This window comes from Barbus barbus, assembly GCF_936440315.1.
Source record: "Barbus barbus genome assembly, chromosome: 22".
Classification (NCBI taxonomy): Eukaryota; Metazoa; Chordata; class Actinopteri; order Cypriniformes; family Cyprinidae; genus Barbus; species Barbus barbus.
In genome coordinates this window covers 15,391,128-15,404,743 of record NC_136750.1, presented here as the reverse complement: position 1 = coordinate 15,404,743, position 13,616 = coordinate 15,391,128, and the positions used below count along the sequence as shown (strand labels likewise).

The following is a 13,616-nucleotide window of genomic DNA, read 5'->3' as shown; positions in this document are numbered from 1 at the left end:
TTATATATTAAATATATTTATCTGTAAAATATATATATGTAAATACATGTAAATATTTTCAAAATATATGCTGTGTGTGCATTTATATATACATAAATATACACAGTACACACACATATTATGTAAACAAAAACTTTTATTTTGGATGCGATTAATCGCGATTGATTGTTTGACAGCACTATTGTTTTCGTATTGGTCATCCTTTTCTATCAAATTACTTACTACTGATGCGAAAATGCAGAAAATCGAACCTGATCCAAATGTTTTTATGACGGACGGAACTTTCGGAGGCAGTGTGTAAACATGATTGACAATGTGAGGTCGGATATATTTTTTAATGTGCGAAAATTTTGGATGACAATTTCAGACTCAAGTGTGCAAAGACCATTAAAGGTAGTCAGTCTTATTATGCTGGGTCAATACATTTAACTCAACTTTACCTAGATAAAAAATGGGATAGAATCAATTTTCACACAAAATAATGACAAAAAAGGCAAGTAACACACTGGATTAAATGTATTTGAATGTTTTATTTACAACTTTACTGTTTTTATATGCCTGCAGTAATAAGAGACCGGTTAGGTTCACTCATCAGTACATTTTAACGAGGCTGACTACACATTCAAACCAACAAACACAAAACGGCAACGGTATCCCACACTCCCACCGGAAAAACATTATCGCCACTCAGGGCCATTACAGATCACTGGGGGCCACCAGCTGAGAAGCGTTATTGAAGATTATGGGGCCAGCGATGGAGACAAAAGCATAGACAGGACAGACGTCCGCTCAAGAAACCCTCACAAACACCCTCCAGCGTTTCAAACATCATCAGCCAGACGACTGCAACCTTCTTTCTGCAGCACTTCTTCCATCCCAGACTAAGCAGACTGGGAGAATGACAAACAGACAAAGAAAGGTCTACAACCCTGGTAGCAAGCTTTTGCTTTATAGCCAATAGACAAGGGAGAGCGGAGGTGGGGATTCTGGCACTCAAATCACATTGAGCCATGACCACACAGGAATCACTCCATGACACTAAAGGAGACAGTGCTCTATAGAAGCTCACTTCCTGATTTCCTCTCCAGCTGTTATCACTGCTCATGAAACCAGAGAGCGCTCGAGGAGGAGGAGGAGGTGGTGGTGGTAGGTAGAGAGGGGAGGTTAGCGAACTCACCCACCCAAGCGCTCGACATGATTGATGGCCCAATTATCAGGGCCCTGTTTATTGTGCTGCAGTTATTTATAACACAGCAGAGCTTGAGATGCAGCGATGAATGCTTCTCACAGTTGCACTCAACTTCGCCACCACTGCATGTTTTCCACTTTGCCTAAGAAATAACAAATATTTGTCCTTGAAATATGGAGCATATAGTGGATAAGACAGCATTCCCTGTTCTCTGCCTTTGTCCAAAATGAGCATTATACTTACTTTCACCTGAGAATTAAGGCATATTTCAGATAAAATACAACATCTGTTTACCATTGAAAAACATTCTGTAGATGCATTAATTCACATTTTTGTTAGGTTTTTTATTTTTTTATTTTTTTTTTAAGTTGAGGGACGAACTAAGATAATTTTCACTAATATTTGACAGGATTGTACAGATGTTGCAGGTAAGAATTTTGTTGTATTTCATATGAATATTCAGTAACACTTTATTTTAAGGTGTCCTTTGTTACACGTTACATGTACTTACTATTATAACAATAAATGACACGCAAGTAACCCTAAACCAAACCCTAATCCTAACCAACACACAGTAAGTACATGTAGTTCATTAATATTACTCAGAACTTAAATGTATAATTACACTGTAACAAAGTGTAACCAAATATTCTTTCTGGTCAGTGAACATTTCTTTTAGTTTTTTTGAGATTAGGGTTGAAACAATGAAAATATTATAATTTAATTTATTACATATATAATTACCTGTTGGTTACACATAATACAATACATAAAAGCAATGAGTGTCTCCATATCGGACATTATAAAATTTGAGGTTTTATAATGGGAGAAAAAAAAAAAACAGTTTCCACAAAAATACTAAGCAGCACAGCTGTTTTCAACATTGATAAAAACAAGAAATGCATACGAGAATGCTTTCTGAAGGATCATTTGACTGAAAAGATAGAAAGCTTTTCTGAAGGATCAATAATGGAATAATGGCTGCTGAAAATTCCGCTTTGCCATTATAATATATTAAAATAGAAAACAGTTATTTTAAACTGTAATAATATTTCATAAATTTTATAAGAAATCTTATTGGACTTAAACTTTTGAACAGTAGTGCACCTGTCTATTACTAGTAAACACTTAAAATAATGACTTGTACACTACAACTGCGTACACAAGGACTCTGTATATTAGCTTAGCATAACACACACTGCATCTAATGAGGCCAAAGAGAGTCCGCCATTATGAATGACTGAATCCTGCTAGTCAGGACAGAAAGAGGACATCAGACCTCAGTCAGCTCTCCATTTCTCCCTCACGGCCGAGCGAGCGAGCGTACATCAGGATGGGTGGATGAGTGACTGAGCTTCCATCAGCAGGACATCATCAGGAGAGATTATGGAGCGACCTGCTGACCTCTGGCCGGATTTAAGTTCCTCTTTGAAGGAGGGCTCATATCACAGGAGTCAGCGCACAAAGCAGTGAGTTTAAAGAGGCAGAGAGAGCAAGAGAAAGAGATACTAGAGAGAAACTTGGGTAAAGGTTATGAAGTTCTCACAAGGGCTAGGCAAGCTATATTTTAATATTTAAATAATTTAACTTTTTCTTTTTTAATGAAAATGTACCATTAAACTGCTAATGAGAAACCAAAACAGCATGAAGCTGAATGTGACACATTCAACATACTCCCTGTGCTATTTGGTAAATGTAAAGAGCGTTTTGAACGAGACCCTAGTCTGAATACATACATACATGCATACATAGGCAGGGGTTCTTCTTGAGGCAGTTTGTTCCGCAGTGACAGTAGGTGCATTGATGTCTGGGGCAAAGGTGTTACATCAGGACTGGGTAAACACTGGTCTGGCTAACTCTGCTTTCTATATGTACACACACACACTCACAGATGACACTCTAACAGGAAAGGGGCTTGTTTGTGTGTGGTCAATAAAGCCCAAGCTTGACAAACACACATTTGCTCAAAGTAAATGCTTCACACTAGATGAGCTGAGAAATGAATCCACCCTGACCTGGGAAACTAAACATTACAAAAACGAGGCCACTGTAATCTAACAAATGACTTAAACCAGGAAATGGGTCTAAATGGGTCTTCAGCTCACGTCGTAAAGTACGAGTTCAGAAGTCAATTTAGGCTCAAATGTGAGTTAAAACAAAAAAAAAAAGGGGTAGATGACCAAAATACTGTGCATTATATAAAGAATTATATTATGTACGAGTAATCATAACAACAATAATATGCCCTATAGGGGTCAGATTTTTGAAAATATTTTAGTGTATTTTATTTACGCTAAAATAAAACAGTAATATTGTGAAATCTTATTGCAATTAAAATACATTATTCTCTATTTTAATACATATTAAAATGTAATTTATTCCTGTGATGGAAAAACTGAATTTCCAGCAGCCATTAATTCAGTCTTCAGGGGTCACATGATCCTTCAGAAATGAAGTGAAGTGAAGTGACATACTGCCAAGTATGGTGACCCATACTCGGAATTCGTGCTCTGCATTTAACCCATCCAACGTGCACACACACAGCAGTGAACACACACACACAGCAGTGAACACACACACACAGCAGTGAACACACACACGGAGCAGTGGGCAGCCATTTATGCTGCGGCGCCCGGGGAGCAGTTGGGGGTTCGGTGCCTTGCTCAAGGGCACCTCAGTCGTGGTATTCAGGGTGGAGAGAGCGCTGGACATTCACTCCACCCACCTACAATCCCTGCCGGCCGGAGACTCAAACCCGCAACCTTTGGATTACGAGTCTGACTCTCTAACCATTAGGCCACAACTTCCCCTTAGAAATCATTCTAATATGCTGATTTGGTGCTCAAGAAACATTTCTTATTAATGTTGAAAACAATTGTGCCGTTTAATAGTTTTGTGGAAACCCTACTAAAGTTTCAGGATTCTCTGACCAATAGAAAGTTTTCATTTCTTTGGAACATAAATCTTTCGTAACATTATATAAAATATCTTGACTGTCAATTTAATGCATCCAAGTTTTCATTTCTTTGGAACACACGCACACACTTTAATTTTTTTTTTAAACATCTTTCCTGAACCCAAAACTAAGAAAATTAGTTTTTCTAAGTATTTGTTTAATAAATGCAAATAATAAAATTACTTTACAATATAGTTACTAAAGCTATACATTTACACAGTATTCACAAGCATTACACCACCCGACTTTAAGAGAAAGGCGTATAAAAAGGCCTGGATCATGCATGAAACAGAAGTATGATTGTGGTCTGGGTTTGTGGGAAGGACAGCCTGTCCCTGTGATGTTGATCACATTTGCAATAACAAACTTTCACTCCCTTCACCGGTCCTCCACACAAATGTGCTACAAATGGAGCTGGGAAGAGAGACCTGACCCAGATGGCTAAACCGTTAGCCATCAAAGAGACGGCCAAAAGCAGTACACAACACGCCTGCTCCAAACTCACACATACGAGGGTGCAATTCAACACAGCGTGATTCACACTGAGCCTCCTGATGAGCATATTTAAACACAGACAGGAGTGACGGAAAATGAAGTTAAAATCACATGAACACAAAACTCCTCACAATACCGTCACATCTATATTTTGCCCGTAAAACCCAGATGAACCGTTTCGAAATTGAGACGTATGTGAATTTAGCCTATACCTCCTTTCAGAAAGGGGGAAAAAGGCAGAAAAGCAAATATTTTCCCAACTGACCACAGAAAAATGGAGTTTGAGTGTGTGAGGAAAATCCAAAAGAAAACAGGCCACCCCAGAAGACTGCAGCACTCAATAACAAAGACTGTCTAAGCTAGCAGTGTGTGTCTGACTCTGGACATGCAACGCTTCCAGGAGCAGCACCATTGCACTATAATACTACTACAACTAAGACAAAAGCCTGCATGCGTGTCGATTGCTCCTAATACACATGCTTTCTTCCAAGGAAAAAAACAACAACAACTTTTTCCTGTTTGTTTCCACTGGAGCACCAATAGTAAACCAGTACTATTAAAATATTAAACTGGCAAAAGTAACTAAATTTCCCCTTAATTGAGTTCTAATACTGTTTTCAACAATGAGCAATCTGTATTGAGTAATTATATTATTATTTATTATATATTTATATTATTTTTTTAATCTTATATACACTTAAATTCTGGATTATACTTCATCTCAGTTGTTTGGATTTTATTTATATCCTGATGGACACAAACCAAACTTATTAATTTATTCATAATATATAACACTTAAGTTAAGCACAAAAGGCTCAAAAGACTAAACAATAAAAAATCTGTTTGTTTCCATTGGAGCACCATTATTAAATCAGTGCAAAAATAACCAGTTTCCCCTTAATAACTCTATAAGTATTAACATTGTTTACACCAGTGTGAAACAAGCTTATGTATGTATATAGATCTGAGAAAAGTTTTTTTTAGGATTTCATTTAATATTTTTTAACCATATAATATGCTGTAACCAATATGACTATATAATATGCAATATATCTTGCATCGCTAATGAAAGAGTCCTAATGATACACATTCAAGGGAAGCCCTGCCATCATGTGTCCTTGTGATTTTCCAGTTCGTCCAAACATGCTCACCTCCTACCCAAACCAAGAAAATCCCATGGTGGGAGCAGACAGCAGGAAGGAAACAAGGGGGCCATTTTAATCTACGGACCTTGAGGCCACACCGATCTAGTGGTAGAGTAAGTTGCAAAAACCAAACAGTGCTCATTAAATCACTTAACACCATGCTTTTACCACTACAACCGGGTCCCCTCACACTCTTACGACGGGTCACGTCCTTTAACTCCTCACCCAAATGGTAGATCCTTTCAAAATTATTTTAAAAATATTTCAAAATGACCTTATCAGGCATATTCAGCAACATTTCTAAGCAAGAAAGACATTTGCGACAAACATAAGTCTAAATGCATGTATGTGCAACTAAGTTTTGCCTTCAGGAAAGACTCTGAGACACACCTTTTGTGGAGTAATTAAAAGCAGCATGTTTTGAAGCGGGTGGAGGGGTAACAGTGGTTCCCATCACAGGGTCTAATCCCTGTGATAGTTGGGGTCCACATCCCTGAGGGCCCTTCTCGGCTAGGGCCGCCCTCCCATGGGCTAAATCCCCCACTGAATCCTGGCTTTAATAAGACAACGGAAACACTGATTAGCCCCTCTATTTGGCCACATTCTCCAAATTAGAATCCTTCATTAGTTTATGACCCTGGTCTTAGTGTTAGTGCCCTGTGAACTTAACCCCCCCCTTCCTGAGGTCCCAAAAAACAGGCAGGCGAGAACTAAACAAGATGACCCTCAACCGCCCTGAGCCCCCCTTTCCCTCGGTCCGAGTCTATTATAAATCAAAGCTCACAGTAAACTGTTGGAGAAAAAGGGAAAGAGAGGAGGTCAACACATCATGTTGACCTTTCCCACTTCTATCTTCCACAGGGTTAATAATGAAAGCAGGAAAACAAGGGGGAAAAACAGGGAGGCAGAGACCTAGGAAGTTAAAAAAAGACTAGGCAACAACTGGTTTTAATCTCCAGTAATTCTAGATTCAATCTACACACTCAATGTTCAAAGAGAGTTGTCAAGAATCTGATTTATTCAACAATTTCTGCAAAATAAATCTGTATTTAGCAGATTCATAAAATGTAAATAATCTGTAAATTCATTAATGTTATAATTTGCCAGAAGACTGTATAAATCACACCGCTGACCGGAATAACAACACGCTTGACAATGTAGTGGATTTTCCGGAATATGCTACATTGTTTTTGTTTAATAATTTGAAAAGTGGTGTGACTTGTATTCCAAAGCACATAAAACATGCATATACAGTAGTGCAAACATTTGGATTCCTTTAAAAAAAAAGTGTGTAGACATACCATTTACAATTAATGTCACTATAATTTTGTTTGTTAAGCTGATAAATTTGTTCTGTTCTAAGCCCTGCTAAATTTAAAGGATTTGTTGTGTTGGGGAGTACTTCACATTACTTCTTAATGTAATAATAAAATAGGACTTATACACCAATGTAAATTGTCTATTTGTTCTTTTTTTTATCCAACTAGTATAATTTTGACCCAACTTATAGTCAACTTATCTTCTTGCATTCTCAGGAAGATCCACAACTAGCATCTGGAAGCGCCACAGAACTAGCTTTTGAGGCGGCGATGAAACAGTCTTCAAATGACTGGGTGTTGCAGGTTGATTACAACTTCTGATAGCTTTGTGTTTCCTGTCATTTTCTTCCCGCTATCAAAGTGTCACGGGACACCACTGAGGCCTGAGCAAAGGCTGAACTAAATATAGGACAAAAAGGTTACAGTGTAACCATTCAAAGCTAAAATCTAACTAGTTTTAATGCAATAGATCTTTCACTGTGTGTTCAGAGTCTTGTTTGTTTGTCTATATCTGACCAGGTCACATGAGTGTCACTGGATAAAGCATCTCATCTTCTCCATCTCTACTGAGCGGATTCACAAACTGCGCTTTCATTCATGCCGAAACGGAAACTAGGCTGCTTGTCAGACTTCCCTTAGCTGTGTGACTCACATGTGGCCAAACACGAGAGCCATCGGGATACTTTGCAAACCTCCGTCTGCTTATCTGCAACCAAAATGAATGGTAACAGATATGCTCTCTAATGAAATCTCTGGTCTTAGGAGAAAATGACTTTCTCTGGTCGTTAGGGTTGTGTACATGCAGAACAGTAGTGGTCACCTGAAAGCAATGTGAGCCTGGTATAGTTTCAAACACGTTGGCTCACAGCCCTCTCACCACCCCTCATTTGAAGAGGGCCTGATTATAAATAGGAGTGTGTTTGTTTTCCAGGACAAGCTTCCTGAATCCTCCAGTGTTTGTAAATTAAAACAACGCCTTTAATGTGCAATGGGAGTTGCAAGGAATCTGAAATATTCAACATTTTATGCATCTGCTAATTTATTCTGAATTTGCCAACTGACTTCCATAGTATCGAAAAAAATACTATGGAAGTCAATGGCTACCATCAATGAGATTACCAACATTCTTCAAAATATCTTCTTTTGTGTTCAACAGAATAAAGAAACTCACACTGGTTTGGAACAAGTGCAGGGTGAGCAAATTATGACAGAAATTAAATCTTTGGGTGAACTAAGACCAGAATAACAATGGATATCAGTGCTGTCAGCATTTGACAATGTAACAGGGAACCGCAAAACTCATCTAGTTGGTCTAAAAGAAGCACTGTATAATTAGTCTGGTTTCAGATTCATCTGACCTGAATCAGACTCGCTCTTAAGAGTTTTCATAAGATGTACAACGAAATGGAACAAAATGTCACATTTTAAGGTGGACTATTTTTGACTTGACAAATTCTCTCGGAAACAATGCTTGTGATGCTTAAAAACTGGTTTTAGTTTCACCTGACATGAATCTGAATCTTTGGAGTTTACATAAGATGTACAAACCAATGGAACCAAATGCGAGACACATTTTAAGTTAGTCTTAGAAACAATACTCATAACACACAAAAATATGTTTCAGATTCACCGGCCCTGAATAAGGCACGTTCATAAGATGCACAAAGCTATAAAGCAAAACACAAGGGTCTTGAGACACTATTTTTAACTTGACACAGTGTCTTAGAAACAACCCACAAGATGCTCAAAGACATCTGACTCTTCTTTCAGCTCTTGAATTTGATAAGGGGTAACAGTGACATATGCGCACTACAAAAATGAGGAATTGTTGACAAACCATGTCAACTTCCTGTGTGAAAGATATCCACAAACAAAGCAAGGGTCAACAACAATAAGACATTGAATAAAATGAGCCTTGCTTTCTCTAAAACCCCAAACAAAGAGAAGTTAAAAAGGAGGGGGTTGTACAGACAAGAGGAGATGTTCATTTGTGCATTTCAGCAGTGACAGAGCCGGGGTGAAGATCAAACAGTGCCCACACACAGACCACTCGAAAAGGTAGCAATCTTTGCTTCATTTAAACTTCCTTATTTTTCCATTCAAGAAGAACGAGAACTACCAGACTAAATTTGGAGCCGAGTCTTAAGGATTAGGTGTCCTCATTGTTGGATGCATTAGCAGTTGCGACATTTCCAAAACATTAGCCTTGGTCTTGTGAGTCATCTACACAAATGGCGTTTTCCCCTTCCTGTCCCTCAACCCCCTTTTGCACAATTCCTGGAGATCTGGTCCAAATGAAGCAAATGTTCTCCAGATGTTCCTCTTCTAAACATCTGTTTTTAAAAGCTCTCTGTTTTATCATAGTAAATAGGAGGCTAGTCATGTTTGTGTAAAAGCGATTGGTCAGAGGGTCACAGTTCCAGACATCCCAGAGACTTTGCATTCAAATATTCAGTCCTAATATAGCAGCTATTAAATTAATAGCGACAACTTGAATAGGACTTATCAAAAAGACACAATGTACTCCTTAAATCTGCCTTTTTAACTCCTCCTGTGTGCAGCCTGTGTCCTGTGGACAGGCAGATGAGTTTACCAGGCCGGCCCGTCCTCCACTCGTTCTACGCTGCTACACTGGGCCTTTGTTCCCCTCTGAAACCCAATCCGCAGAAGCACTAAGTACCCACACACACACACACAGAGAGAAGGAAACCTTAGCACACAGGCTAACACACTAGCAAAGACTAGGATATATAAACCAGCTGGAAAAAAAGACTACTTATTGGGAGTTTTGATTAAAAATGAGCTTTCATCTGCACATTTAAAATAAAAACCAAAGTCATTTTCTTAATGGAACTATCAGCTTGCAAGCTTGACGTCAAACACCACCGTTTTTGGGTCCAAAAGTCAACAACAAATTGTGCTAATATGCACTCACAGTGTCTTGTAAGACTGTTGAAAATCATGATTCTAAACTTTATCTTTAAAGGCATTTCAGTTAGTGACAGTGATTTCATTTTTTTTATGAATCGTATGAGCCAGAAGACTGTAGTGTACAATGTGAGTTTCTACAAAGCTTATCTTAAATAAGTGATATTAATAAATTGTGCTCATAAAAGGCTGTTGAAATAGTATTCTCAATTGAAACTTGAGTCTTCGATACATCAAGACCTCAAACCAACATTGCAAGACTTTTAGTCCACTAAAATTCACCTTTGTTGTAAATCTCTACACGTAGCAAGTCTTCCATCTTTAAAATGACTGGGAGCACTGCAAACGTGACCCCAATCTGAAGGTCAACAACGCCTTATCAATTTAAAAGATATCAAACAGCACAAAACCATGTTGAAATGTCATATCAAGCATTAACTCACTTTAGGAAGTATCTCTGGCCTGAAGGGGTCTTGGCCATCTCCCAGCCTGGGGGCAGCGGCACATCATCGGGTATTTCATAAGAAGACTGGCGGAGGTGCTGAGGTGGGGCATTTGCTGGAACCATGCTGCTCAGTGTGCCAGGAGAAACTGCACCCAGCTGCAGGGAGGCAGGTGAGGAGTGTGCCCTGATGTGCTGGGGCGTGAGGGTACCAGCAGTACCTGCATCCGTGCTGGCCTGTACAGGGATAAAGGATTATTTTAGCATAAAGAAGACATTTAGATTAGGATTAGATTTAAAGCAAAAAGGCTACAAGGAATAAATCTCTTAAATAGCAAAGAGACTTATGTCTAAACCTTAAGTCAAAACATGGATGAAGTCACATACACACAAAGAACAAGCACGCACACATACACACACACACACACATATGAATCTCAACCTATGTAACTCAAAGATGCTCCATTGTGAAGATGATATACTAAATATTTTTCTCTTGCACTTCTGCTGAAATGATGACAGAAACTAGGGTCACAATGCATGAATACATTCATTAATCATGATTAACCTTACAATGTAATTGTTAAAACATTGTTTCTTATGCTTTTTGTTTTCTTTCCTTTAATAATAACAAATCTGTTTTCTCTAATTTCTGTAAATCATTCTTTGTATTAATTACTCTAAACTAGCTTATAACATTTTAAAATGAATCATGAGGACAACAATTTTTTTGCAATGTTTTTTTTTAATCAAAAACATTGCAAAAAAATCAGAGTAAGAAACATTATTTAGAGATTTTTGCATTGTGAATTGTTAAGCTATTTAAATAAATAGTCGTTTTTTTTTCCAGTTAGTTAAAGGAAAGTGAAAGGATAATAGGATAATAACAACATGAATAAAACACCATACATGGAAACGTAAATCACAAATGATTAAATTTACACAAGGGCACTTTTGTCCTTTTGAATCATAGCTGAGTGTTGCTTTCATTCGTTTTATCAGCTCCTTTTACAATAACAAAAAGTTAAGAAACGTATGTGGCCTAGGCTGGAGACTTTAGGAGGAGCCAAGTAGGAAACAGGCTGTCCTGGGGCACCTTTACAGCAGAGCTTAACATGTGCGCATGCGCGAGATGTGATTGAAAACCCGAGAAAACTCGATAAGTTTTGTTGACAACTTTTTTCTTTTTTTAATTAAGCTTTAAAAGATGACCTATTTTAAATATCTTCACTCGTGGAACAAGTGCTGGAAACTAAAGACTATAACCTCATATTGTTTATAAACCGTTTATCGCCATTTTTATATAAAATGAAAGATAAAGCAATAAAAATGAAGGTCAGTTGCAATGAACAAAACACTGAAGAGCATATTTCAGGAATGAAATCGTAAGGTCTGTTTTCTTTCGGCTGTTTAGAAAAACACAGCTAGCGCTGCCCCGCATCGCAAGAGAATCACTTTTTTGAGTCGGTTCGTTTGAACGAACTGCATAAACGGGTTTGCAAATAGACTGAATCATTTCGCGATTCAGTCCGAATCCTCCAATAGCTCACTCATGAACTGAATCGTTTAGAGAGGTTTCACTCCTTAAAACAGTAACAGAATGTTTTATATATATATATATATATATATAACAAAGACCAAAAAAAAAAAAAAACATCATCAGCTGAAATCAAACCTGAAAGTAAATCTTACCTTGTGAGAGTTCATGACTTTGTACTGTCGGTCAAGACATTTGAACCCACCAAGTATCAAAATACAAAGAGTACAGAATATGACATGACAAAGCATCACTTTAAGCTGGTACACCCACAGTGGGACCCCTTTTCAACTTCAACTAGTGCTAGGGGTGCATAAGAGAGAGATAGGCTAACTCTTTTCTTCTGTATTAAATCAAACTTTTTGTTTGTTTGTTTTCCGAAAGGTAACGTTCAGTTCAGCTATTTTTCCTGTGCAATAGTTGGGATCTTGGATAGGAGTTTAAGAATAATACATTTCTGAGGAATTGTTATTTTTGTGTTATGACTACTCTATTCAGTTTTATTATAATTTCTGTTTGTTATAAATTATGATTGACATGTCATTATTATTATTATTATTTTACTTTATACTCTGCTGTCATATACGTCTGCACTTTATTATTTATGTAATTTAGCATTATTGACTGTATTTTCCCCCCCTAATGCAGTGCTTACTGTTCTTTGCTCATGCAATAACAAATGTGCATGGCCAGTTACTAAAGGCGCAGGAAAAGTTTGTGGTTTCTGTGGGGTGGTCTCTTACTTGTCTGGAGTGGGACTTTGGCTCTGGCGGCTTGAAGAATGAGTCTGGCAGCTTTCTCATCCTCATCGGCACGGAAGGGGGGGTGATGGCGTTTTTCGGGTTCATCACAGCGTTAAAAAGAGCCTCCAGATCGGTCTCGGAGTCTCCCCGAACATGGACGATCTGGTGGCCGACAGGAGGGTTGTGCTGGCTCGGATCCATGACTCCAGATAAAACGAAGGATTCTTTCTATCCGACTGAAATAGTGGAAACAGGAAAATTGCCTGCAACCATAAAATGCCAAAAGGTTAAATCCAAACAGCTCAAAGCTGTTTTCTGTCCGTCCGCTTTATTAATTATCCAAGCCTTGCGAAAAAAGTAGGCAACGCTGTTTTTCTGCTTCCCGAGAACACCCCAATAAATGTGGAAACGCGCATATCTACTAAACTTTGACGTGTAAACTTCTTCTGAAGTATTTGAACTCTTTAAAAGCGCTGTCCGTGTGACTTTCCCAAACGTTTACAGCCCCTCTAACGCAGACATTGGTAAATTGAAAATCACAGCCCTCTCACTAACCCAACTAACTTTTTTTTCTTCTCTCAACTTCTGAAAGTTTGGGCAGGACATCAAACTTTATGAGTCATGTGACCGCTGAGGGGCGGGGCTTAAGCAAGAGCCTTTAAAGCTACACGATTTTCTTCTGTGCGGGGGCCCATGTATAGCATAAATATTTATATTTCAGGCATTGGTGTTTTAAGAATGATTAATAAAGTCTTAAATATCTATTAGGGTCGGATATATCTATATTATAATCTATTTCAAGCTAATTTGTATGCGTATTTATTTACTTTTAATCTATATCATCAGGGTTTATGATAATAAA

General features: G+C 38.0%; 1 protein-coding gene across 4 annotated transcripts in view; it reads right to left on the bottom strand.

Annotated features, from left to right (window-relative positions):
* The window catches only part of LOC306888175 (transcriptional coactivator YAP1-like), a 31,927-nt gene extending 18,586 nt beyond the window's left edge, over positions 1–13,341 (bottom strand). For all 4 annotated transcript variants that reach the window (XM_079446347.1, XM_079446346.1, XM_079446348.1 and 1 more), the window contains exons 1-2: positions 12,755–13,341; positions 10,476–10,711 (exon numbers count right to left, since the gene is read on the bottom strand). In XM_079446347.1, the coding sequence (XP_079302473.1) occupies positions 10,476–10,711; positions 12,755–12,955 (437 nt within the window). In that variant the 5' untranslated portion in view covers positions 12,956–13,341. The remainder of the gene's footprint in view (positions 1–10,475; positions 10,712–12,754) is intronic.
* Positions 13,342–13,616: the final 275 nt, after the last annotated feature.